Here is a 26,212-nt window from a genome sequence, read left to right on the forward strand (position 1 = left end):
AGCCGCCGAGCCTGGCCGTCCGGCCTCTCCCACCCGCCCTCGCTCCCTCCCTTCCCCGCAGAGCAGCCGGGTAGCCTCCTCCGCGCCCGCCGGCCTCCCCTCCGACGCTTCCGGTACGGTCGGTGGGCTCCCCGGGGCCGCTCGAAACCCCGCGTGGCTGATCGGGGCCGTCAACCGCCCGTCCTCCGGCCGCCTCTCCTGGGCGCTGCGGCCGGGGCGGTGGCCCAACTTTTTGCCCCGTTGCTGCCTTGTTGAGTTCTCTGCGTTCTTCCGTTTCGTGTGTGGCCTCAAAGTCCACGGGAGTTGTTGGGCTGGTCCAAAAATCTGAATGAATGAGCCAATAAACATATAATGCATTGAACAGTAAGATGATAATGGTGATGATGATGATGATAGATAGAGAGAGAGAGAGATGATGAAGATAGATACAGGTAGGTAGGTAGGTAGGTAGGTCGAGAGAGACAGACAGATGATGAAGATAGATACGGTAGGTAAGTATGGGGAGAGGAAGACAGACAAACAGAGAGATGATGAAGATAGATATGGTAAGTAGGTAGGTAGGGAGAGACAGACAGAGAGATGATGATGAAGATAGATTTATTTATTTATTTATTTATTTTATTAGATTTATAGAGCGCCTTTCTCCCGAAGGACTCAGGGCGGTGTACAGCCAAGGTAAAAAAGAAACAATGTACAATTAAAAGTAAATTAAAAAACTTATTATACAATTTGGCCGAAAATTAAAATGGTTAAAAATCTAAAAAACCCCAATTTAAAACTTAAATAAAATTTAAAATTCGAAATCTAGACAATTTAAGAAAGCCCCGTGCGAACAAACAAATACGTTTTCAGTTCGCGGCGAAAGGTCCGAAGGTCAGGTATTTGGCGTAAACCAGGGGGAAGTTCATTTCAAAGAGTAGGAGCCCCCACAGAGAAGGATCTTCCCCTGGGGGCCGCCAGCCGACACTGCCCGGCGGACAGCACCCTGAGAAGTCCCTCTCTGTGTGAGCGTACGGGTCGGTGGGAGGCATGAGGTAACAGCAGGCGGTCCCGTAAGTACCCAGGCCCCAAGCCATGGAGCGCTTTAAAGGTGGTAACCAGATACGGTAAGTAAGTAGGTAAGTACGGGGAGAGGAAGACAGATAGACAGAGAGATGATGAAGATAGATACGGTAAGTAAGTAGGTAGGTAGGGACAGACAGACAGACAGACAGACAGAGAGATGATGAAGATAGATACCAGTAAGTAGGTAATGAGAGACAGACAGAGAGATGATGAAGATAGATACGGTAAGTAAGTAGGTAGGTAGGGAGAGACAGACAGACAGACAGAGAGATGATGAAGATAGATACCAGTAAGTAGGTAATGAGAGACAGACAGAGAGATGATGAAGATAGATACGGTAAGTAAGTAGGTAGGTATGGGGAGAGAAAGAGAGAGAGAGAGACAGACAGACAGATGATGAAGATAGATACTGGTAAGGAGGTAGGGAGAGAGAGAGATGAGGAAAGGAACAAAAGGAGGAAGGAAGGAAGGAAAAAGGAAAGGAAGAGAAAGAAAGAAGAAGGAAAAGGGGTCCGATGAACATGCTGCAAACCTTTTGGCCAACCATGGTTTGAGGACTGCGATGGCAAAGCCGAAGCCAGATGGTGTTCCATCTTAGTTGCTTGACGTGAGCTATACTGGTACCAAACCATCATGGGTTGTGTATAGCAAGTATTGTGGGCCCAATTGGCAAAAGAAGAGGTCAGGACCGTATAGATTGGAAACATACGGAAGAGGCCTTCATCCTGCAATGGATAGACAGTGGTTAGAATGATGATGATGATATAGGTTAGCATAAGGTATGGTGTGTCTCTGGCTACTGTGGCCATATAAACCAGATTTTGTGGCTTCATATAAGCCATGTATAAACCATGATTTAACATGGTTTGCTATACAGGTAGTCCTCAACTTACGACCACCATTGAGCCCAAAATTTATGTTGCTAAGTGAGGCATGTGTTAAGTCAGTTTTTGCCCCATTTTACGACATTTCCTGCCACCGTTGTTAAGTGAATCGTTGCAGTTGTTAAGTTCGTATCACGGTTGTTAAGTGAATCTGGCTTCCCCAATGATTTTGCTTATCAGAAGGTCACAAAAGGGGATCGCATGACCCCGGGACACCGCTACCGTCATAAATATGAATCAGTTGCCGCACATCGGAATTTTGATCATTTGATCATTGCAGAATGGTTAATGGTGATAAGTATGAAAAGCTGTCAAAGTCCCTTTTCTCAGTTCGGATGTAACTTTTCACCGTCCCTAAACAAATGAACTACCTGTTCGTGCCATCAGGTTTGCAAACACGATGTCCTCGGCGTTCAACAGTTTGTTTAGTGACCGTTGCAGCCTCCCCATGGTCACATGATCAAAAATGGAGGCAAAACTCACTTAACAACTGGCTAGCATAGCGATGGAAATTTTGAGCTCGATTTGTGGTTGAAAGTCGAGGATGACCTCTAGGCAGTGGTGGTATTCAGCCGGTCCAATCCAGTTCGGGTGAACCGGTAGCGGTGGCTGCAGGAGGCTCCGCCCACCCGCCTGGATGACATCATGTCCCGTTTTTGATGCTCTGCGCATGTGCGAAAGGCCCTGCGCATGCACGGAGGTGGGCGCGCTCACATTTGCGAACCGGTAACAAAGTTAAGTGAATAGCACCCCTGCCTCTAGGCCTAGCTAGATCTCCGGCACCATTCGGAAGATCAAAACTGAATCCCTCTGCCTACCATCTTGTTTTCCAGAAGACCTGTGGCTAAATCTCGGTTGGCCAGGATTGACCAAAGCAGAAAAGACATGAAACAAGGAAGGCAAAGAACCGCCAGGTCCCATCACGAAGGACCAAAAGATGTCGAAAACTTGAGCTGTGCTGTTCGGCTGGAATATACGGCAGACGGTTTACAAGGGGCCGGATCTCAAGAGGGCCAAAGGGAGACTTGCAAGACGATGCATCAGCGCTGGGAAACCCAGTGGCAAGAGTTCCTCAGGACACTTCAGCCCAGTCAACCCGGGGCAGGAAATCCTATTCCGTCAGAGGCCTCCCCCTGGGAAGACCCCAAGGCCTTCTTGGCCTCCTTTGAGCAGGTGGCCCAAGCCTGCCATTGGCCCAGTGGAGAGTGGGTGGCCCATCTCCTTCCCGCTTTGAGTGGAGAAGCTAAGGAGGCTTTCCAAAGCTTGGAACCCAGAGACCGGGAAGACTACGCCAAAGTGAAGACCGCCATCTTGAGAGAGGAAGCCATCAAGACAGACGCGCAACGCCAATACTTCAGGCAATTCTGCTGCCGGGAGGTAGAAGATCCCCGAAGGATCCACAGCCAACTCCAGGAGCTTTGCCACCAGTGGTTGAGGCCGGAGAGACGCACCAAGGAGCAGATTCTGGAGCTGCTGATCCTGGAGCAGTTCCTGGCCAGCCTCCCATCAGATCTCCAGAGCTGGATCCGAGCTAGAGGACCGGACACGTGTTCCCAGGCGGTGGCTCTGATGGAGGACTTCCTGTTGAACCAGCAGGAGGACACAACCAGGAAATGGCAGGTCAGTTTTCATTTCTGGAGTTGTTTTTATGATGCGGAGTTGGATTCATAATCAGTCCTCGACTTAGGCCTGCAATTGAGGCCAAATTTTCCGTTGCTGAACGAGTTTTCCATTGCTAGACAAACCCATTGTTACAGTAACTGAGTCGTGTCCCATTTTACAGCCTTTTTTGACATGGTTGTTAAGTGAATCATTACAGTTGTTAAGAGAAGCCTGCAGTTGTTAAGCCAATCCGGCTTCTCCCATGGATTTTGCTTGTCAGAAACTCCCAAGGAAGGTTGTAGATGGCGATCACGTTAACCTAGAAGGCTGTAACCATTGTAAATACATGTCGGTTGCCCGGCACCCAAAGTTTGCTCACGTGACTGGGGAACGCTGCAACGGTCATAAGTGTGAGAACTTGTCATTAGTCACTTTCAGTGCTGTTGTATGGTTGGACAACCATTAAACAAATGTCGTGTCCCACTCCTCCGCTGACGGCCGGGTCAGGGAAATCCGAATCAGGCTTGCCTCTGCAGCTCTGCCCAAAGTCCTAGCAAAGTCCTCAGAGCAGGCAGGAGACCAGTAAGTGACTTCAGCAAGATAAGTTCGACTTTGCCTGACTCAGAGACTGCCAGAAAGTAGATCCTTTATATAGGCCATGGGGTGTGGCTCCATGACTCAGCACTCATTAAGGCCTGCCCCTCCCTTCCTTCTGTTGCCTCCGCCTATCCAATCTTCTGATGCGAGGGTCACTCCAATCAGCTGTTGGTAATAAACCCTCCTCAGGCTCACATGCTGTGGAGGAGGGGGAGGGGTCTAGCTGCTCCGTTTGCCTGGGCATGGAGTCAGGGCTGGGGCCGGGAGATGCTCCTTCTTCTGCAGTTTGTCTGGGCATGGAGCCAGAACTGGGGCCGGGAGGCATACATTCCTCCGTGTTCGGGAGCAGATAAGAAGGCCCCGGCTGCTCTGAGGACGGGCAAGACACAACAACAAATGACTGTAAATCAAGGATTATTTGTACACATCACTTCTCAAAGGTGCTTTTTCAACAGGCAACTGGACTTCCTTTGTTTTGCTTGAAGACATTTGAAACTGTGGTTTGAAAGAGGACTCAAAAGAGGCCATCTAGAGCCCTGGTTGCGTAGTGGTTAGAGGGCAGTACTGCAGGCTAGTTCTGCTGCCTGCCGGCTGCCTGCAGTTTGGTAGTTCGAATCTCACCAGGCTCAAGGTTGACTCAGCCTTTCATCTTTCCGAAGTTGGTAAAATGAGGACCCAGTTTGTTGACTCTGTAAACCGCTTAGAGAGGGCTGGAAAACACTGTGAAGTGGTGTATAAGACTTAAGTGCTATTGAGGGGTGAAATTCAGCTGGTTCACTTGAATCGGATTTATTATTTTATTTATTTTACTTAATCAAATTTTTATACCGTCCTATCTCCCGAAGGACTCAGGGCGGTTTACAGCCCGATAAAAATACAAATATAATATAAGATAAAAACTAATTAAGAAACTTATTTAAATAGGCCAAAAATTTAAAATTACAATTAAAACAGTAAAACCCCATTAAAATTAAATTTAAAATTAAAATTCTAGTCCAGTCCTGCACAAATAAATAGATGTGTTTTAAGCTCGCGGCGGAAGGTTCGAAGGTCCGGAAGTTGATGAAGTCCTGGGGGAAGCTCATTCCAGAGGGTGGGAGCCCCCACAGAGAAGGCCCTTCCCCTGGGCGTCGCCAGTTGGCACTGCCTGGCAGACGGCACCCTAAGGAGACCCTCCCTGTGAGAGCGTACGGGTCGGTGGGAGGCAGTCGGTGGCAGCAGACGGTCCCGCAAGTAGCCCGGCCCTAAGCCGGATGCTAATTTTACATCTGGTTCACTGAACCGGTAGTTGCAAGGAGTTCCAGGAGTCTCCACAGGGCCCGTTTTGTATCCCAGGTTAAGTGCAGTGGAGGCTCTGGGAGGGCGAAAAACGGGCCTCCTGGAAGTTCCGGGAGTCTGAAAATGGGTCCATTTCCGGCCTCTGGAGGGCCTCAGGAGCCCGGTGGAGGCCATTGTCATCCTCCCGGAGGCTCAAGAAAAGCCTCCGGAGCCTGGAGAGGGCGAAAAATGGGCCTCCTGGAAGTTCCAGAAGTCTGGGAACAGGTCTGTTTCCGGCCTCTAGAGCCCGGTGGAGGCCATTTTTGCTCTCCAAGAGGCTTGAGGAAAGCCTCCGGAGCCTGGGGAGGGTGAAAAATAGGCCCATTTCCGGCCTCCAGAAGGCCACCATGGCCACACACACACACACACACACACATCCAGCAACCAAGCAGAAAACCGGTTGCTAAAATTTTTGAATCCCACCCCTGGTGCTATTGCTATGTCAGAATTGAAAATTGAACAGCCCTCTCTCAATGGAGGGGGAGGGATACAACAACATCTATCTCCTGTTTACAAAAAAGTCCTTTCAGCAGTTCCAAGAAGCTTCCAACAGCCATTTGCTCTATTCAGGTGACCCTGAGGGCACAGATAAACCTCCAAGTGGCCTCAACGGCTCTCTAAAAGAATGCAAATGACCAGCTGCCTGCAAGGAGTATGAATCCTCTCCACCATTCGGTCAGAACTGAAGAAGCTTCTTGGATGAGAAGCAAAACAGCTTTAAGGAAAAACTCGCCTTTTGAAAAAGCACCTTTGGGACAACCATGACCTGGATGATTGAGAATCTCCGTAGACAATTGGCAAAGGATTGTGAGCATCTGGCCAGTGTGTTTTATGGCTTAGTCAGTGGCTTGCATGATCGTCCGACAATAAGTTTCCCGAACCAAGCATGGTGTTCTCTGCGAACCCAGCCAGAAGTTAGGTTTTTTTTTTTTATAAAAAAGTTTTATTTTTACAATTATATCCAACAGCTCATCCAATGTACAGTTATATACAATTAGTCGGGCTTGCCCAGTCACCCCCCCCCCTTTTAACTCTCTTCCCTCTTCTACCTTCTTCTACTTTCCAGACCTTCCTCTCCTTCTCTTATCTACATCCTCTCCTCCCTCCACCCTCCACCTTCCTTCTCCCTCTTCTACCTCTCTTCCTTCCTCTTCTCCCTCTTCTCCCCCTCTTCTCCTCTTTCCTACCTCCTACTCTCTCCTTTTTTCTCCATCCCCACTGTTCTAAAATGGTAACTGGGCAGACCCGACCCTACATTAATTATATTTATACATCTTCAATAATCCCTGTACATTAACCATCACTCCATCCTCTACCCTCAACCCCCCCAATTCCCTCCCTTACCCCCACCCCCACCCCGACTTCCCAGAACAAAATGCAGGGTATCAAAACTAACAATCATAATCCAAAATAAATCCTAAATTATAATCTCTAGTCACTCCACACATAATCTCAATTCCCCTCTCCTTCAGAAATATATCTAATACAAAATATTTCCTAAATTTACTCATATGCTATTCGATATTTTTTTATCTGATACTTATTTTGAATATAATCAATCCACATTTTCCATTCTGAAATATATTTTTCTTGTGTATAGTCTTTCAAGTAAACAGAAATTTTTGCCATTTCTGCCAGATTTGATACTTTGAGTGTCCATTCTTCAATTGTAGGTAATTCTTCTTTCTTCCAATATTGAGCAATCAAAAGTCTTGCGGCTGTTATTAAATTCAAAATCAATTTAGTCTCTATAGCTGTACAATTCATAATTATTCCTAGTAGAAAGAACTGTGGGGTAAACTTAATCTTCTATTTCAGAATGTTCTGCATGATCCACCATACTTTAATCCAAAATGCTTTAACTTTTTTACAAGTCCACCATATATGGTAATAAGTGGCATCTTCACAATCACATCTCCAACATTTAGCCTGTACATTAGGATACATACACGACAACTTTTGGGGTCTAAATGCCATCTTTAAAACATCTTATAAAATTTTCTCTCATATTTTGCGCTTGTGTAAATTTAACATTCCTCACCCAAATTCTTTCCCAAGTTTCCAACATTATTGGTTGCTGAAAATTTTGTGCCCACTTAATCATACAATCCTTAACCAGTTCAGTCTCTGAGTCTATTTCTACTAATACATTATACAACCTCTTAATATGCTGTTGACCTTGATCTCTCATTTGTTTTAACAAATTATCCTCAGTTTGCTTAACATCTATTTTTTGATCTAATTTCCATCTAGCTTGTAATTGTCCATATTGGAACCATGTATAATTTTTCCCTTCTTCCCCCATCTTTTCTCTGGATTTTAATTGTAATTCCCCCTTTTCCATACAAAGAAGTTCTTTATAGGTAACTACCTCCATCTTTTGATATATATTTATATTTTCTATCATGTGTCTCAGGATTGCCCATATTGGAATCTTTCCATCTAATTTATATTGATATTTCCTCCAAACCCTCAATAATGCATTTCTAATTATATTATTTTTAAATATTTTATCTACTTTCTTATCATATAATAAATAGGCATGCCACCCATATAACAAACCATAACCTTCTATATTCAAAACTCTTTCCTCAGTTAAATTAATCCAATCAGTAATTAATGATAAGACAACTGCTTCATAATACAATTTTAAATTAGGCATTTTAAGACCCCCCCCTTTCCCTTATGTCCTGCATTATTTTTAATTTTATTCTTGGTTTTTTGCCCATCCATACAAAGTTATTAACCCCCTGTTGCCATTCCTGTAATTTGATATCATTCTTAAGTACCGGTATCATTTGAAATAAAAATAGAAACCTGGGCAAAACATTCATTTTTATAGCCGCTATTCTTCCCAGTAAGGATAGTTGTAACTTCTTCCAATTCTCCAATTCTTTCCATACCTTCTGCCACAATACCTCATAATTATTTTTGTATAATTTGACATTTGAAGCTGTAATATATATTCCTAAATATTTAACCTTTTTAACGATTTCAAAACCCGTAGTTCTTTCTAACTCTTCTTTTTGTTGTATATTCATATTTTTAGTTATCATCTTTGTCTTTTGCTGATTCACCTTAAATCCAGATACTTTACCATACTGACCAATAATTGGCCAGAAATTAGTTTTTTTGGCATTATATTTTAGGGATGGATGGAATGTGTAAAATCCCTGCTGAAACTCTCCAACCCAGTCTTGGAAGTGCCAAATGCAACTTCTCCACCCTCCAGATGCGACGGGACAATTTCTCTCAACGTTCCTTGCCAACATAACATTCCTTCATTGTCTCTCAGCAGCCCTGCAAGCTGGCTTTTGTGCTTCCAGTTATGCCTCTCAAAAATTTTTTTTTAAAAAATAAAGTAGTCTGCTCTTGTTAAAAGCAATCCTAATACATACCAGATGTAAAATGAAAGGCAGCCACTAGATCTTGGTTGTATATTTCTTTCTAGGCAGCTCCAGGCCCCACTTCTAAATCTGATAGAAGTTTCCAACTTTTGACTTTGGATGAGGCAGATGAGTCTTAACACCTTCAGGATAGTTAAGAAATGCATAGGATAGGGTGATGAGCCGTGATTAGAATGCACTATTGTAGGCTGATTCTGCCCATTGCCAGCAGTTCAATTCTGACCGGCTCAGCCTTCTATCCAATATAATAAAAGGATGTTGAGACTCTAGAAAGAGTGCAGAGAAGAGCAACGAAGATGATTAGGGGACTGGAGGCTAAAACATATGAAGAACGGTTGCAGGAACTGGATATGTCTAGTTTAATGAAAAGAAGGACTAGGGGAGACATGATAGCAGTGTTCCAATATCTCAGGGGTTGCCACAAAGAAGAGGGAGTCAAACTATTCTCCAAAGCACCTGAGGTTAGAACAAGAAGCAATGGGTGGAAACTAATCAAGGAGAGAAGCAACTTAGAACTAAGGAGAAATTTCCTGACAGTTAGAACAATTAATCAGTGGAACGACTTGCCTGCAGAAGTTGTGAATGCTCCAACACTGGAATTTTTTAAGAAAATGTTGGATAACCATCTGACTGAAATGGTGTATAGTTTCCTGCCTGGGCAGGGGGTTGGACTAGAAGGCCTCCAAGATCCCTTCCAACTCTGATATAATAATAATAATAATAATAATAATAATAATAATAATAATAATAATAATAATAATAATAATAATAATAATATACAAAGTTGACTTTGTATATAAATATACAAATAGAATGAGACTATTGCCTTACACAATGTAAGCCGCCCTGAGTCTTCGGAGAAGGGCGGGATATAAATGTAAATAAAATAAATTAAAATAAATAAATAAATAAATAAAAATAAAAATAAAAATAAAAATAATAATAATAATAATAATAATAATAATAATAATAATAATAATAATAATAATAATAATAATAATAAAAAAAAAATGAGGGCCCAGATTGTTGTTGGGGCAATAGGTTGACTCTGTAAACCACTTAGAGGGGGCTGCAAAGCATTATGAAGCGGTATACAGGTAGTCCTCGACTTATGACAAGAATTGAGCCCAAAATTTATGTTGTTAAGTGAGAAATTTGTTAATGCATTTTGCCCCATTTTTATATTACTTTTTTTGACACATTTTTTAAGTGAATCTGATTTCCTCATTGACTTTTGCTCGTGAGAAGGTCCCAAAAGGGGGGGTCACATGACTCCGGGACACTGCAACTGAGTCATAAATGTGAATCAGTTGTTAAGCATCCAAATGTAAATCATGTGACCTTGGTCATAAATCACTTTTTCAGTGCTTTTGTAACTTTGAGCGTTGACTAAGCAAAGTGTTGTAAGTCGGGGACTACCTGTATAGCTTGTTTGGCATCATAGAATGTCATGAGGACTAGTGAGATACTCAGAATTTTTGTAAAAGGGAATACTAGAAATAACGATATGAGGATAGACCACTGATTCTAGAGTCTAGAGTCCTCTGGTGGTGGGTGAAGGTACTGCTATTTATAAGTAGTCTTATCTTATCAATGGTAGGATTGGGAAATCATCATTTAGCCACATGGTCATAAAGCGGAAAATCATGTGACCATGCTGACTTACAACAGCAGGTCTAGCAATTCCGGTTGCTGTTGTTAAGTGAATTCCTTGCAGTCAGTAAGTGAGAGTCATCGCGATTGTGATTTACGAATTCCTTCCAGCTTTTCCATTTACTTTGCATGTGGGAAATAGAACAGAATAGAATAGAATTCTTTATTGGCCAAGCGTGATTGGACACACAAGGAATTTGCCTTCGGTGCATAAGCTCTTGGTCTACGCAACAGCTATAAGTGATAAATCATGATCCTAGTCATCATAAAAATACATTCATCATAAATCACAAGATACAACACTTAAGCAGTCAACATACATCATACTTGGAAACTAAATAAAACAATATAAATCGTAAAGATACAAGCAACAAAGTTATAGTCATAACTAGCGAAGGAGGTAATAGGAAATGAGGATAATAATAATAATAATAATAATAATAATAATACAGCCTTTCTAAATGGTCTTGACAGTGCTGTGGGAATTAGTTGTTTAGCAGTGATGGCATGGGGGAAAAAAACTGTCCTTGTGTCTAGTTGTTCTGACATGCAGTGCCCTATAGCAGGAGTCTCCAACCTTGGCAACTTTAAGCCTGGCGGACTTCAACTCCCAGAATTCCCCAGCCAGCTTTGCTTTGCTGGCTGGGGAATTCTGGGAGTTGAAGTCCGCCAGGCTTAAAGTTGCCAAGGTTGGAGACCCCTGCCTTATAGTGCCGTTTTGAGGGTAAAAGTTGAGACTGTTCATGTCCAGGATGCAAGGGGTCTGTAGATATTTTCAGAGCCCTCTTTCTGACTCTGCAAATGGCAAACTGCAAACTCTGCAGATGATACAACAGTGATTGGTCTCATTCGAGACAATGACGAATCCGCATATAGAGAGGTCGAACGACTAGCCTTGTGGTGCAACCAAAACAATCTGGAACTGAACACACTCAAAACCGTAGAAATGGTGGTAGACTTTAGGAGAAACCCTTCCATACTTCCACCTCTCACAATACTTGACAACACAGTATCAACAGTAGAAACCTTCAAATTTCTGGGTTCTATCATATCGCAAGATCTCAAATGGACAGCTAACATCAAAAACATCATTAAAAAAGGACAACAAAGACTGTTCTTTCTGTGCCAACTCAGTAAGCTCAAACTGCCCAAGGAGCTGCTGATCCAATTCTACAGAGGAATTATTGAGTCTGTCATTTGCACCTCTATAACTGTCTGGTTCGGTTCTGCAACCCAACAAGAAAAACACAGACTTCAGAGGATAATTAGAACTGCAGAAAAAATAATTGCTACCAACCTGCCTTCCATTGAGGACCTGTATACTGCACGAATCAAGAAGAGGGCCGTGAAAATATTTGCAGATCCCTCGCATCCTGGACATAAACTGTTTCAACTCCTACCCTCAAAATGACGCTATAGAGCACTGCACACCAGAACAACTAGACAGAAGAACAGTTTTTTCCCGAAGGCCATCACTCTGCTAAACAAATAATTCCCTCAACTCTGTCAGACTATTTACTGAATCTGCACTACTATTAATCGTTTCATAGTTTCCATCACCAATCTCTTTCCACTTATGACTGTTTGACTATAACTTGTTGCTGGCAATCCTTATGATTTATATTGATATATTGACCATCAATTGTGTTGTAAATGTTGTACCTTGATGAACGTATCTTTTCTTTTATGTACACTGAGAGCATGTGCACCAAGACAAATTCCTTGTGTGTCCAATCACACTTGGCCAATAAAATTCTATTCTATTCAATCACATGACTGTGGGGATGGTGCAATGGCAAGAACTTTGAGGACCGGTCATCGGTTCCATAGGTTCGTTCAGCTCTGTCACAACTTCAAAGCATCATCATCATCATCATCATCATCATCATCATCATCATCATCATCATCATCATTATTATTATTATTATTATTATTATTATTATTATTATTATTATTATTTAATTTTTATACCGCCCTTCTCCCGAAGGACTCAGGGCGGTGCACAGCCAGATAAAATCAACAATCAACAATCAACGGTCCGGGTACAGCATGGAGACAGCTTTGGTCGCGTTGGTGGATGACCTCTGGAGGGCCAGGGATAGGGGTTGTTCCTCTGCCCTGGTCCTGTTGGATCTTTCATCGGCTTTTGATACCATCGACCATGGTATCCTGCTGCGCCGGTTGGAGGGGTTGGGAGTGGGAGGCACCGTTTATCGGTGGTTCTCCTCCTATCTTTCTGACCGGTCGCAGACGGTGTTGACAGGGGGGCAGAGATTGACCGCGAGGCACCTTACTTGTGGGGGCCGCAGGGGTCGATTCTCTCGCCTCTCCTGTTCAACATCTACATGAAGCCGTTGTGCGAGGTCATCAGTGGCTTCGGGGTGAGTTATCAGCTGTACGCTGATGACACTCAGCTGTACTTTTCCACCCCGGGCCACCCCAATGAAGCTGTCGAACTGCTGTCTCGTTGCCTGGAGGCCGTACGGGTCTGGATGGGGAGAAACAGACTCAGACTCAATCCATCCAAGACGGAGTGGCTGTGGATGCCGGCACCCCGGTACAGTCAGCTGCAACCGCGGCTGTCTGTTGGGGGCGAGTCACTGGCCCCAACAGAGAGGGTACGCAACTTAGGCGTTCTCCTGGATGGACGGCTGTCGTTTACAGATCATTTGGCGGCCGTCTCCAGGAGAGCCTTTTACCAGGTTCGCCTGGTCCGTCAGTTGCGTCCCTTTCTGGACCGGGATGCCTTATGCACGGTCACTCATGCTCTCGTCACTTCCCGTCTGGATTATTGCAATGCTCTCTACATGGGGCTACCCCTGAAGTGCACCCGGGGACTCCAGTTAGTCCAGAATGCAGCTGCGCGGGTGATCGAGGGAGCTCCTCGTTGCTCCCGGGTAACACCGCTCCTGCGCAGTCTGCACTGGCTACCTGTGGTCTTTCGGGTGCGCTTCAAGGTTTTGGTTACCACCTTTAAAGCGCTCCATGGCTTAGGGCCCGGGTACTTACGGGACCGCCTGCTGTTACCGTATGCCTCCCATCGACCTGCACGCTCTCACAGAGAGGGTCTCTCAGGGTGCCGTCCGCCAAGCAATGCCGGCTGGCGGCCCCAGGGTAGGGCCTTCTGTTGGAGCACCTACTCTGGAACGACCTTCCCCCCGGTTTGCGTTTAATATCTGACCTTCGGACCTTCTGCCGGGAATTAAAAACTCATTTATTTGTTCAAGCGGGACTGGACTGATTTTTAAATTTTTAAATTTTAAATTTTAAATTTTTTTAATCTTTTGTAATTTTATATGGGGTATTTTAGGTTGGTCAATCTGACGGTTTTAATTCGGCCACTATTGAATAGGTATTTTAAATTGATATTTTAACTTTGTATATTTACTGTTTTTTATTCTGGCTGTACACCACCCTGAGTCCTTCGGGAGAAGGGCGGTATAAAAATTTAAATAAATAAATAAATAAATAAATAAACAATCAATGGATACAATACAAATAAAAACAGTGCTAAAAAACTTATTAAATTTGGCCCCTAAATTAAAATACATAAAACCATAAAACCCCATTTAAAATTACAAATACTAATACTAATTCTATGCCAGTCCTGCGTGGAAGAATAAATACGTTTTCAGCTCGCGGCGGAAGGTCCGGAGATCAGGAAGTTGACGAAGTCCTGGGGGAAGGTCGTTCCAGAGGGTAGGGGCCCCCACAGAGAAGGACAAGTGGTCATTGACCGAGGACTACATGTAAAATTAATTCGTTCCAAACAGCCTAAATCTCGTCACATCCCCAAAGCCTCAACAGATATCAGGGATAATCAAAACTGGTGAGATTTGATGATAGTTGGAGGTCAGCTAATATTTTTTTTTAAAAAAAGTGTGAATAATGTTGCGGTTCCATAAACAGCCGTAGGAGTTGTGCAAAAGCCAAGTTGCAGGGCGCATTTGCTAGAGCAGCCAGCCTCAACTTTTGGGGCGCCAGAGACTAATTCTGGGGAGAGAGGTGTTTCTGCGGACCAGAGGGGGCGTGATTTCACATGTCGCTGCATCCCGCAGATCTGATTTTTCGCTTGTTTCCGCAGCCCTGTTTCTGGTATGCCGTGGCCCGGTGCCGATCCATGGACTGGGTGTTGGAGACCCCTGTGCTAGGGGACCCACAGATCCTGTTCATTCCTGGCTTTTCTAACAGGCCTCGATAGTTTTCAATAAAGCGGTGATTTTCTTAAAATAGGAGTGTCCAACTCAAGGCCCGGGGCCCAGATCCGGACCATGGGGTGCTTAGATCTGGCCCGCGGAGCCACCCTGGAAACAAGGACCAGAGAGCGATGACTCTGCCAATGGAAACGGAGCTCGAGCTCCGTTTTCACTGGCAGAGGGTTGCAGAAGGTTCTAGCAGCTGAAAACAGAGTTTGGGAGCCTGTTTTCTCTGGCAGAGCGCTCGGGCCACTACAGGCGCCCCCAACAAGAGTGACGTTGAGCTGGCTACACCTACCCTGGCCAGACCCACTCTGCCCCCCCCCCAGGTCAAACCCAACCTTGATGCGGCCCTCAATGAAATCAACTTTGACATAGGGGTGAAATCTAAATTTTTTTGCTACTGGTGGGCATGTGGGCGTGGCTATATAACCACGTGACTGGGTGGGCGTGGCTATATAACCATGTGACTGGGTGGGCGTGGCTATATAACCATGTGACTGGGGGATCAAAAGACAGAAACTCATTAACAATGTCCTGCTGGAGCAGGCTTGGACTAGATGGCCTCCAGGTCCCTTTCAGCCCTGGATTACTCTCTGAAGCTGCGTCTAGTGCCAGGTTTGTACTCCTTCCTTCCTCTCCTTCCTTCCTTCCCTGCCTCCCTCCTTTCTTTCTCTCTCTCTCTCTCTCTCTCTCAAAAAGGCCCCCCTCCCGTTTTTTGGCTAGTGGGCTTCAGGAAAGCCTCCTGGGAGCAAAAATGGACTCCCCCTGCCCCCCCACCCCCCGTTTTTTGGCTAGCACCCAGCTGAGCCACGCGATCATCAGAGGCTTTTTTTTTTTAACTTTTAAAACCATTGTTTCGGCCGAAGAAAAAATGCATTTAAAAGTAAAAAAAAAAAAAACAACAACTCACGGCTCAGCTGGGCCTGGTGGGGGAGCAGGGATTTTTGCTACCAGTTCTCCTAACCACCCGCCGCCATCACTACCGGATCGGGCGATCCGGTCCGAACCAGGAGCATTTCACCCCTGCTTTGACACCCCTGCCTTAAAAGGTTGGGAGCGAAAAAATATAGGATTCAGTGGTGTAGAAACCTCAAGTCCGTTGCCTTTTCTTTTCTTTTTTTTAATGTATGTGTGTGTGGTTTTTTTTTGTTGTTGTTGCTTGTTTCTCTGATCGCTGCAGGAGGTGTGCCTGGGTTCTCTGGAAGTGGAGGAGGAAGAGAATTTGGACCCTGGAAATGGGCAAATCTACAAAGACGGCGAGCTGAACAGTAGTGGGGAGACCAGTTTGCTAGGTAAAGATCCCTTAAGTGGAGGTCTGTGGACGAGTGTTGCTCAACCTTGGCAACTTGAAGATGGGTGGACTTCAATTCCCAGAATTCCCCAGACAGAAATGCTCAGAGGCTGGGTGGGGGGGGGACATAGAGATGGCCAGTTGCATAGGCGACGGTTCTTGGTTGCGTATATAGCTAACGTGCAGCTGTACAGGCTGTGTGCAGCTCAAGTAGCCGTGCTTCCGATCTAGTCAACCAAGGATTGAATAGAATGTCTGATTTTGCTTTCTAAAATCCCCTCCCGCCCTTTGCAGAGAGTGGAATTAAATGCCCAAGTCATGCTAGTTCGTTGCTTTCTCTGGAAGTACCAGAAATGAGTGAAGCTGAACAAAATGAGGTAGGTGATATTTTTCTGCCCGCCTGTCTTTCTCTCTCCCTCTCCCTCTCTCTCTCATCTATCAATCCCTTTCTCTCTCTGTCTATCTCTACTTGTCTATATTTATCTATCATCTATCTCTTTATGTTTATATAAAGATAAAGATAATAATTCCCTCAACACTGTCAAACTATTTACTAAATCTGCACTACTATTTATCTTCTCATCGTTCCCATCACCAATCTCTTTCCACTTATGACTGTAACTTTGTTGCTGGTAATCCTTATGATTTATATTGATATTGATTGTTCCCGATTGCTTATTTGTACCCTATGCTTATCATTAAGTGTTTTATCATTAAGTGTTAAATTGTACCCTATTTATTTTTTTATTTTTTTATTTTTATTTATTCAATTTTTATACCGCCCTTCTCCCGAAGGACTCAGGGCGGTGTACAGCCAAGTAAAACAAACAATATAATATACAATTAAAATACGAATTAAAAAACTTATTACATAATTGGCCTAAAACTTTGGAACATAAACTAAAACCCACTAAAAATTACTAGTAAAAAATTTAAAACCAATAAAATTTAAAACCAATAAAATTTAAGCCAGCCCCGCATAAATAAGTATGTTTTTAATTCGCGGCGGAAGGTCCGAAGGTCAGGTATTTGGCGTAAACCCGGGGGAAGCTCGTTCCAGAGGGTAGGTGCCCCCACAGAGAAGGATCTACCCCTGGGGGCCGCCAGCCGACATTGCTTGGCGGACGGCACCCTGAGAAGTCCCTCTCTGTGTGAGCGTACGGGTCGGTGGGAGGCATGAGGTAACAGCAGGCGGTCCCATAAGTACCCAGGCCCTAAGCCATGGAGCGCTTTAAAGGTAGTAACCAACACCTTAAAGTGCACCCGGGAGACCACAGGTAGCCAGTGCAGTCTGTGCAGGAGTGGTGTTACGTGGGAGCTACGTGAAGCTCCCTCTATCACCCGCGCAGCTGCATTCTGAACTAACTGAAGCCTCCGGGTGCACCTCAAGGGGAGCCCCATGTAGAGAGCATTACAATAATCCAAGCGGGAGGTAACGAGCGCATGAGTGACTGTGCACAAGGCATCCCGATCAAGGAAGGGGCGCAACTGACGAACCAGGCGAACCTGGTGAAAGGCCCTCCTGGAGACGGCCGTCAAATGATCTTCAAACGACAGCCGTCCATCCAGGAGGACACCCAAGTTGCGCACCCTATCCTTTGGGGCCAATAACTCGCCTCCAACAGTCAGCCGCGGCTGCAGCTGACTGAATCGGGGTGCCGGCATCCACAGCCACTCCGTCTTGGAGGGATTAAGCTTGAGCCTGTTCCTCCCCATCCAGACCCGTACGGCTTCCAAACATCGGGACAGCACTTCAACAGCTTCGTTGGGTTGGCCTGGGGTGGAAAAGTACAGCTGAGTGTCGTCAGCGTACAGCTGGTATCTCACCCCAAAGCCACTGATGATCTCACCCAGCGGCTTCATATAGATGTTGAACAGAAGGGGCGAGAGAATCGACCATCTATGGGACTATGACGATCATTTCTGTTGTAAATGTTGTACCTTGATGAAGGTATCTTTTCTTTTATGTACACTGAGAGCATATGCACCAAGACAAATTCCTTGTGTGTCCAATCACACTTGGCCAATAAAAATTCTATTCTATTCTATTCTATTCTATTCTATTCTATTCTATTCTATTCTATTCTATTCTATTCTATTCTATTCTATTCTATTCTATTCTATTCTATTCTATTCTCTTTATGTTTATGTTTGTCTGTCTGTCTGTCTGTCTATCTATCATTATCTATCTATCTATCTATCTATCTATCTATCTATCTATCTATCTATCTATCTATCTATCTATCTATCCAGGGGTGAAATCTAAAAATTTTCCCTACCAGTTCTGTGGGCATGGCTTAATTGGTGGGCATGGCTTGGTGGTCAGGTGATTGGGTAGGCGTGGCCAATAACAATCAATAATAAAAATAATAAAGTATGCAAAACAATAAGAGGTACCAAAAATCAACTTTCACACTTTACACACACACAACACAACACAACACAACTGACTTAACACACAATATAAAAGCAGCTGCACTTCACCCAAAATGGCCCCTGCAACAAGCAGGAACCTTACAAGCCACAAAAAGCTCCAAAATCAACTTTCACACTTTACACACACACACAACACAACACAACACAACACAACTGACTCACACACAATGTAGCCAAAGCAAAGCAAGGCAGGAGCGAGCCTGAAAGCAGCAGCAAGTAGACAAGTGGAGACCGGGCAATTGGGGGGGGGGCATGGGCGGGGGTGGGGGAAAGGATTTTTGCTACTGATTCTCGCATGATCCGGTCCGAACTGGGAGCATTTCACCCCTCTATCTATCTATCTATGTCTCTGCGTCTCTCTCCCTCTCTCTCTCATCAAGCTTTATATCAGTGGTATCTATCTTTCTATCACTTTATCTCTATCTATCTGAAAATATTTGCAGATCCCTCGCATCCTGGACATAAACTGTTTCAACTCCTACCCTCAAAACGACGCTATAGAGCACTGCACACCAGAACAACTAGACACAAGAACAGTTTTTTCCCGAAGGCCATCACTCTGCTAAACAAATAATTTCCTCAACACTGTCAGACTATTTACTGAATCTGCACTACTATTAATCGTTTCATAGTTCCCATCACCAATCTCTTTCCACTTATGTATGACTATAACTTGTTGCTGGCAATCCTTATGATTTATATTGATATATTGACCATCAATTGTGTTGTAAATGTTGTACCTTGATGAAGGTATCTTTTCTTTTATGTACACTGAGAGCATATGCACCAAGACAAATTCCCTGTGTGTCCAATCACACTTGGCCAATAAAATTCTATTCTATTCTATCTCTGTCTATATTTGTCTATCATCTATCAGTCTCTTTGCCTCTGTCTCCGTCTCTCTTATCTCTCTCTCTCTCTGCCTCTCTTTCTCTCATCAAATTTATTGGCCGCCTATCTTACCGCAGGATAACTTTGAGCGGCTTACATGTTTTGTTACATTAATTGCTAAACGACCTCGTCATTCTCTTAACAACTGTGATGCTTTGCTTACCAACTATGGCAGAAAAGATAAAAGGGGGCATGACAATGTGACTCATTTAACAACCACCTTGCTTAGCAATGGAAATGCTGGTCTCCATTGCAGCCATAAGTCGAGGACTTCCTGTAGTCCTTTCACAACGTAAGAGCCGTGGTGGCACAGTGGTCAGATTGCAATACTGCAGCCTACTTCTAGTGACTGCCGGCTGCCAGCAGTCCGGCAGTTCAATTCCTGACCGGCTCAAGGTTGATTCAGCCTTCCATCCTTCCAAGGTCGGTAAAATGAGGACCCAGATCATTGGGGAAAATATGCTGACTCTGTAAACCAGTGGTCACCAACTGGCGGTCCGTGGACCACCGGTGGCCCGTGAGAAAATTTTGGTGGTCCCCAGAAAAATTATTTGCATTTTTTTTATATTGCACTAAATCGGGGGTCCTCAAACTACGGCCCCTGGGACGGATACGTGCAATGAACGTTTGTATTGCTGCAGAGAGTCTCCCCCTTCGGGATCTTATTGTGTGGGTCAGAGGAGGGGCAGAAATTCTGACTTGGGGTCTGCTTCAGCCTCCTGGTGTGGGGCTTTGGGCAAAGGCTGGAGGGAAGGGCTGCTGGTGGCGAAGAGCCGGAGGGCCTTGTTCCAGTGGGACTGCATCATGGCCTGGAACTGGCTGACCATCTCAGCTCACTGAACCGCCAGGCGCCGGTACCTGGCCTTGCACTCCCGCAGGTCTTCCCTCTGCTTGGAAAGCCTATGCTTGTAGTCCTCAGTGAGGTGCTTCTGCTGAGCCTCCTTCTTGGTCAGATCCAATTTGAACTGAGCTGTTTTGCCAACTCTTTCTCATGATGGCTGCTTAGCGCCAACAACTGCTTCCCATTGGGGCCCTAAAGAGCCCGGGCGAATAGGCAAGTAGTAGCGAGTAGAGGCTGGCAAGATGCCCCTTGACGTGAGTGACATTGAGTTGGCCATGCCTACCCCGTCACATGACACCTTGCCATGCCCACCCAGCTGGTCATTAGGCAGATCGTATTAGTGGTCCATGGGATTTAAAATTATAAATTTAGTGGTTCCTGAGATCCGAAAGGTTGGTGACCCCTGACGTAGAGAGGGCTGTAAATCACTGTGAAGCAGTATATAAGTCTAATAGCTATTGCTACTGCTATCCCATTTTGATGGCTCACTCATACCTTCCCCATTCTCAAGGTTAGCATGACATCCCTTCACCGATGTCATCAAGTTAAGTGATGGCTGCATCCTTGTTTGTAGGGATCGATGAGTCTCCAAGAGACAGGAGCTCCTCTGCAGACAATGGAGCAGAGTCTGATCCAGCCGGGTCAACGGACCATATTTTGGCAAGTCCTGCAGGAGGAGAATGGCAACACGGATTGTTTCGGTAGGTGCTTGTGAGCGCACTGATCGTCAAGACAAGTGACTGCATTCTTGCAACCAAGGAAGTATTGTTCGGACCTATGCTTCCTTAGAAAGTATAAAGCACAATCTTAGTCCCGCAAAACCTCTTTTATTTATACGACCGTAAATTACTTTCATTTACAGTCCGCAAGGCTTTATAAACAGTCTTTCAGAGGAAGGTTATCAACACCCACCTATCTCACGTGGAAGGCTGCCAGAGAGCTAATTTCCACACGCAGGGCAAGGCCAAACTTGGCACAGAGTTACAAACAGAATTTTCAAATCTTGAATCAGCCGGATGAACTAATTGCTTCCTGCAAAAGCTCATGTCCTGTTTGCTCTTCTTTTATATCTTACGGGAAGGGCCAATCATCTCCAGGCCTTACTCCCAAGTCGACCCTGTTTTCTTAGTTGTTCTTGTCGTCTGGCAGCTCTGTGCATGCGCACACTGGGAACAGGCTCCCGCTGTTCTTCTGCCTCCCTGCTGTCAGACTCCGGAGGCTGCATATAAGTATCAGATGGCCTTGGCCCCCTCTCTGCCTCTGATGCAGAACCCTCATCCGAGCATTCCCCAACCCCCAGGACTGGCCCAAGTTCCTCCCTAACCTCCACACTGTCTGACTCTGCTGCCAGCTTCATTGGTTGCCGCTGGTCCACAACAAGCGCAAACGAAGCGATGGAATTCACAAAAGTGTTCAAAACCGAACTTAAAACTATCCCTTTTTTTGGTTCCTTCAGGTGTCAAGAACAGAAACTGGATCAAAATGGAAACTTCTTTGTACGGAGGAAACGATGCAGAGGAGACCACCAGGACAACAGCCCAGATAAATACAGGGAATGTGTCAATGGAGGATGACGTGCAGAAGGAGGGATGTGAGTCAAACAGCGGGTAGGGAGGGGAACTTCTAGAAATTCAGGATAAAGCCAGAAAACCTTGAAGCTGTTCGTACAGGTAGTCCTCAACTTACAACCGACCCAGTGGTGGGATTCAGCCAGTTCTGTCCTGATCGCGCGAATCGGTAGGGGCGACTGCGGGAGGCTCCGCCCACCTGCCTGGACATAATGCATGACTACTGCACATGCGCCGAAGGCAGTGCCCATGCGCAGAGGTGGCACATGCGCTCAGATTTGGGAACTGGTAAGGGAAGGTCAGTGAATCCCACCTCTGGATGGACCCTCAAAGAATAGAACAGTGATGGCGAACTTTTTTTTCCTCCGGTGCCAAAAGCGCACATGTGAGCGACAGCGCACACGTGTGTGTCGACACCCATAATGCAGTGCCCCTCTGCAGGCCCTTCCCCCGTGCATATGCATGTGTGACCCCCCCTCCGCACTCCCCCTGCCACCTGCGCATGTGCGCGCAACCCATTTGGGTGCTAGCCGGCCACACCCTGTTTTTGGTCCCTGGAGGCTTCAGGGAGGCCTGCTAGCACAAAAACAGTGAGTAGGGGGCGCCACACACACACCCCATACACGCACACGACCCACCCCAACCCCCGTGCATGTACATGCGTCTCCCGGCAGAGACCCAAAAATCAGCTGGCCAGAGGGGAGGTGCGCAGGCATGTGCGGTGGAGCTGACCTGGCTGTTGGCTTGCGTGCCCGCAGAGATGGCTCCACGTGCCACATGCGGCACGCGTGCCATAGATTCACCATCATGGGGATAGAATAATCAGAATCAGAATTTCTTGTCCCAAAGATGCTGTTGTGTCCCCTCCACCTCACCTAAGAAAACACACGTGTCGAAGAACGTCTGCCAGCAATTTATTTACAAGTTGGCCTGGTTTCCTTTGGCAGAGGAAAGTTCTGGCAGCGATTCCCCAAGTGCCTGCCAAGTTCTTATCAAGAGTCAGCATGTTTACAGTCCGTCGTCGGAGCAACCAGGAGTCTAAAGAATCATGAAAATCCAAGCCTTAAATCCAAAAACTGTCTGAAGCTCACACGATGCAGTTCACCCTTAGTAGCTTTTGTCCGTCACAAGGGCCAGATGGCAACCCCACCCGCTTTTATCCCCTGTGGGGTGTGGCTCAGTGAGTCAGCACTTTCTGGGCCTGCCACACCTCTTCCTCTGCTGCACACGCCTCTCTTGCCAACGGTGCCTAGGGTCAATCTAGGATTGATTCTCCTCGTCCTCTATCTGTGGAGGCTCTGACACGCCTTCTTCCTGGCCTTCTGCCGGTACTTGAGGCGTTGCCAGGAAGGAGGGACCTGGAGAGGGAGGCCTTGTCGGCTCCTCTCCCTCACTCTCCGAGTCCTCCTCCTCCATGAGGACAGGCTCGGGGGCCGGAGTCACAACAGATGCTTTTCAAAAGACAACTGGACTTTTATGTTGTTTTTTAACCTTGAAAATGTTTCCAAACATTTCCCTTTTTTTCTTCTTTTTTTTTAGTTTAAATTTTTTTAAAATTTTAAACACATTAAAACAAAACACAAAATATACAACATTTATATACATATCACTGTTTCTTATCAGCTCATTCAAAGCGGCCCTTTCTTAATATACATATGTTTTAACTTTATCTTAGTTTACTTTTATTATTTATCATCCTTTATTTCATCTACATTTACCATGTTAATCATTTGTCTTAACTTTCCTATTTTCCAACCATTCGTACCATCTACACCACACTTTACATACTTTATAATATTCTGTGTCCTCTTTTTCCTTGAGTTCTTTTGTTAGTTTGTCCATCGAACCGTTTTCAGAGACAAATAAAACCACGAAAAGTCCTTTGGGAAAAAAGCACCTTTGGGACAGCCGTGACCTGGACGGTTGAGAATCTCTAAAGACATTCCTTTCTTCTTTTTTCAGGTGACAGCCGAGGTTGGATCAAGATGGAAAATTCTCAGCGGGGAGAGATTGTGCTGGAGGAAACACCCAGGATTTTAGCAGACAATGCCCCGTGGACGTTTTCTGCCCCCTCTAATATTCACGGACTGAGGTGGGAATTCCAAGTGGATAAGACGTCAACAAAAGGGAAGGATGAATGGTGTGATCTCTCAGATGATCTTACAACAGCCGCTGAGAAGATCCCCACCGCGCAGACAGAAGGGGGAAAGGGCCTGCCGCCGAAGCAGGGACGAAAATGCTGTTATAAATCAGGATTTGTGGAACTGCAAGGGAAACCCTGCCTACGTCCCTCTTTGGAGGAAACGATCCAGCAGGAATGTTACTTGGATAAACATCAGGGGGTCCATTCAGCTGAGCAAGAAGCGGAACCCGTGGAGGTGAGGAAAGACTTCCACCTGGGAGACGATTTGACGGGGTACCCGAAAAGTCACCCAGAGGAGGAACCTCGCAAACGCCCGAAGGATGAGAAAGACGGTAAAAACCGGAAGGCTGTAAAGAGAGATCAAGGCATTCAGACGGAAGGGAGGCGGTATCGGTGTGCCCAGTGTGGGAAATCCTTCCGGCACAGACAGACGTTGACCAAACACCAGAAGATCCACACGGGCGAGAAGCTGCACGAATGCCTGGCTTGCGGGAAGAGCTTCACGTCGCGAGAACCTCTGCTGAGGCATCAGCGGATTCACACGGGAGAGAAACCCTACGAATGTCCCCAGTGCGGGAAATGCTTTCGGCAGAGAGCCCACTTAATGGGTCATCAAAAAACTCACACGGGAGAAAAACCCTTCAAGTGTCCCGAATGTGGGAGAAATTTCTCTCGGAGGGATAAATTGACCAGGCACCAGCGCACCCACCGAGGCCAACGGTCTTATGCGCTTACAGAACATGGGAAGAGTTTCGATCCCATCACCCTCAGCCAGCCTTTCCCGCGTTGGACGTTGGGATCCAGCCCCCTCTGAAGGATGAGGGAGGGATGGGAGAGGAAAGGAAAATAATAAAAGCCATTTGAATTCTGTAAATGACAACAGAGCCTTTTTCCCATCTCTACGATAGGAGGGATGGGTGTTCTGTTTCCCTCCCCCTAATACTCCCAGCAAAGAGTCAGTCAGAGGCCTTCTTTTCTCCTTTTATTTACATAGATACATGTCCTGGCCACGTCTACCCACGGGCCTGCCAAGTTTCTGGAGATAACGAGGAAATTATAGATAAGGCCAGAATTACTCACAAATATATTCTTCCCTCCATTGAGACAGTTAGCTCGCGCCAATTCATTGCTTTGTCCAAGACAAAAAACCAGGAAGTCCCGCCTCCTATTTATAGTCTCTGCAGATGTCACTGCATGACAATTATGACTTGGCTTTGTCCCAACTCTTCCGCTGCTGCGCACGCCGGTCACGTCTGCGTAATCTTGCATCACTCCAAAACTGTTCTTGGGGCGTTGCCAAATCAGGAGGCTCCAGGGAATCAGGCTTTGCCGGCCCCTCCTCCTCCCTTTGAGTGGGTGCCAGGGAGGGAGAGGGCTCAAGAGAAGCAGGGCTGGCCAGGTCTTCTCCCTCACTTTCTGAATCATCCGAGTCCAGGAGTCCGGGTCCAGGAACCTGGGTCACAACAATGGGGTTAAAGACGTGGAGCGTGCCCAGGAAAAGCTTGTGCAAGAAAGGGAGAAGTGCAAAAATAAAAAAGGGTTTGACGGGGCCGAGGGCACGCTCTTTTCAAAAGGCGTGCCAAGATTGAAGACACGGGTGAAGGCAGAATTTAGCAAAAAGCAAAACAAAGTGTATTTATTATTCTTATTTATTTATTATTCACACTTTTATACCGCCCTATCTCCCTAGGGACTCAGGGCGGTTTACAGCCATATAAAAACATATATATATATATATATATACAGAGTAAAACATTAATTTAAAAAACTTATTACATAGGCCAAATATTTAAAATAGAGATATAAATAATAAAACCCCATTAAAACCAGATTTAAAATTTAAACATTTAAAAATTTAAAAATCCTAGTCCAGTCCTGCGCAGATAAATAGATGTGTCTTAAGCTCGCGGCGGAAGGTTCGAAGGTCAGGAAGTTGGCGAAGTCCTGGGGGAAGCTCGTTCCAGAGGGTGGGAGCCCCCACAGAAAAGGCCTTCCCCCTGGGTGTCGCCAGTCGGCACTGCCTGGCCGACGGCACCCTGAGGAGTCCCTCTCTGTGAGAGCGCACGGGTCGGTGAGAGGCATTCGGTGGCAGCAGACGGTCCCGTAAGTACACTTGGGAAATGTACAATTTCAGTCCGATGGTTGCAGCAGTTGGACTTGAATAACTTAACCGGATCTCTGGCTGGGTAGGTGTGGCCGGTTGGTCATGGGACTGGGTGGGTGACATCACTCATCACACCCAGCTCTGCCTCCTGGCCACTCGCCTCAAAGGCTGAGGTAGGATTAGCCGGTTGGGGCTAATCCCGCTGGCTGGCTGG

General features: G+C 45.8%; 1 protein-coding gene across 4 annotated transcripts; it reads left to right on the top strand.

The window, feature by feature from the left end:
* On the top strand, positions 1–24,764 carry LOC131192702 (zinc finger and SCAN domain-containing protein 31-like). Of its 4 annotated transcripts, none has more exons than XM_058172118.1 (7): positions 1–113; positions 2,783–3,569; positions 15,905–16,016; positions 16,310–16,392; positions 20,758–20,884; positions 21,640–21,774; positions 23,714–24,764. In XM_058172118.1, the coding sequence occupies exons 2-7, from the start codon at positions 2,835–2,837 to the stop codon at positions 24,706–24,708; spliced, it is 2,187 nt and encodes a 728-aa protein (XP_058028101.1). In that variant the 5' UTR covers positions 1–113; positions 2,783–2,834; the 3' UTR covers positions 24,709–24,764. The 4 variants fall into 4 exon arrangements, with proteins under 4 accessions (XP_058028101.1, XP_058028102.1, XP_058028103.1 ...); XM_058172119.1 differs by lacking the exon at positions 1–113 and adding an exon at positions 180–363; XM_058172120.1 differs by lacking the exon at positions 1–113 and adding an exon at positions 492–675.
* The last annotated feature ends 1,448 nt before the right edge of the window (positions 24,765–26,212 follow it).

This window comes from Ahaetulla prasina, chromosome 2 (assembly GCF_028640845.1).
Source record: "Ahaetulla prasina isolate Xishuangbanna chromosome 2, ASM2864084v1, whole genome shotgun sequence".
NCBI lineage: Eukaryota > Metazoa > Chordata > Lepidosauria > Squamata > Colubridae > Ahaetulla > Ahaetulla prasina.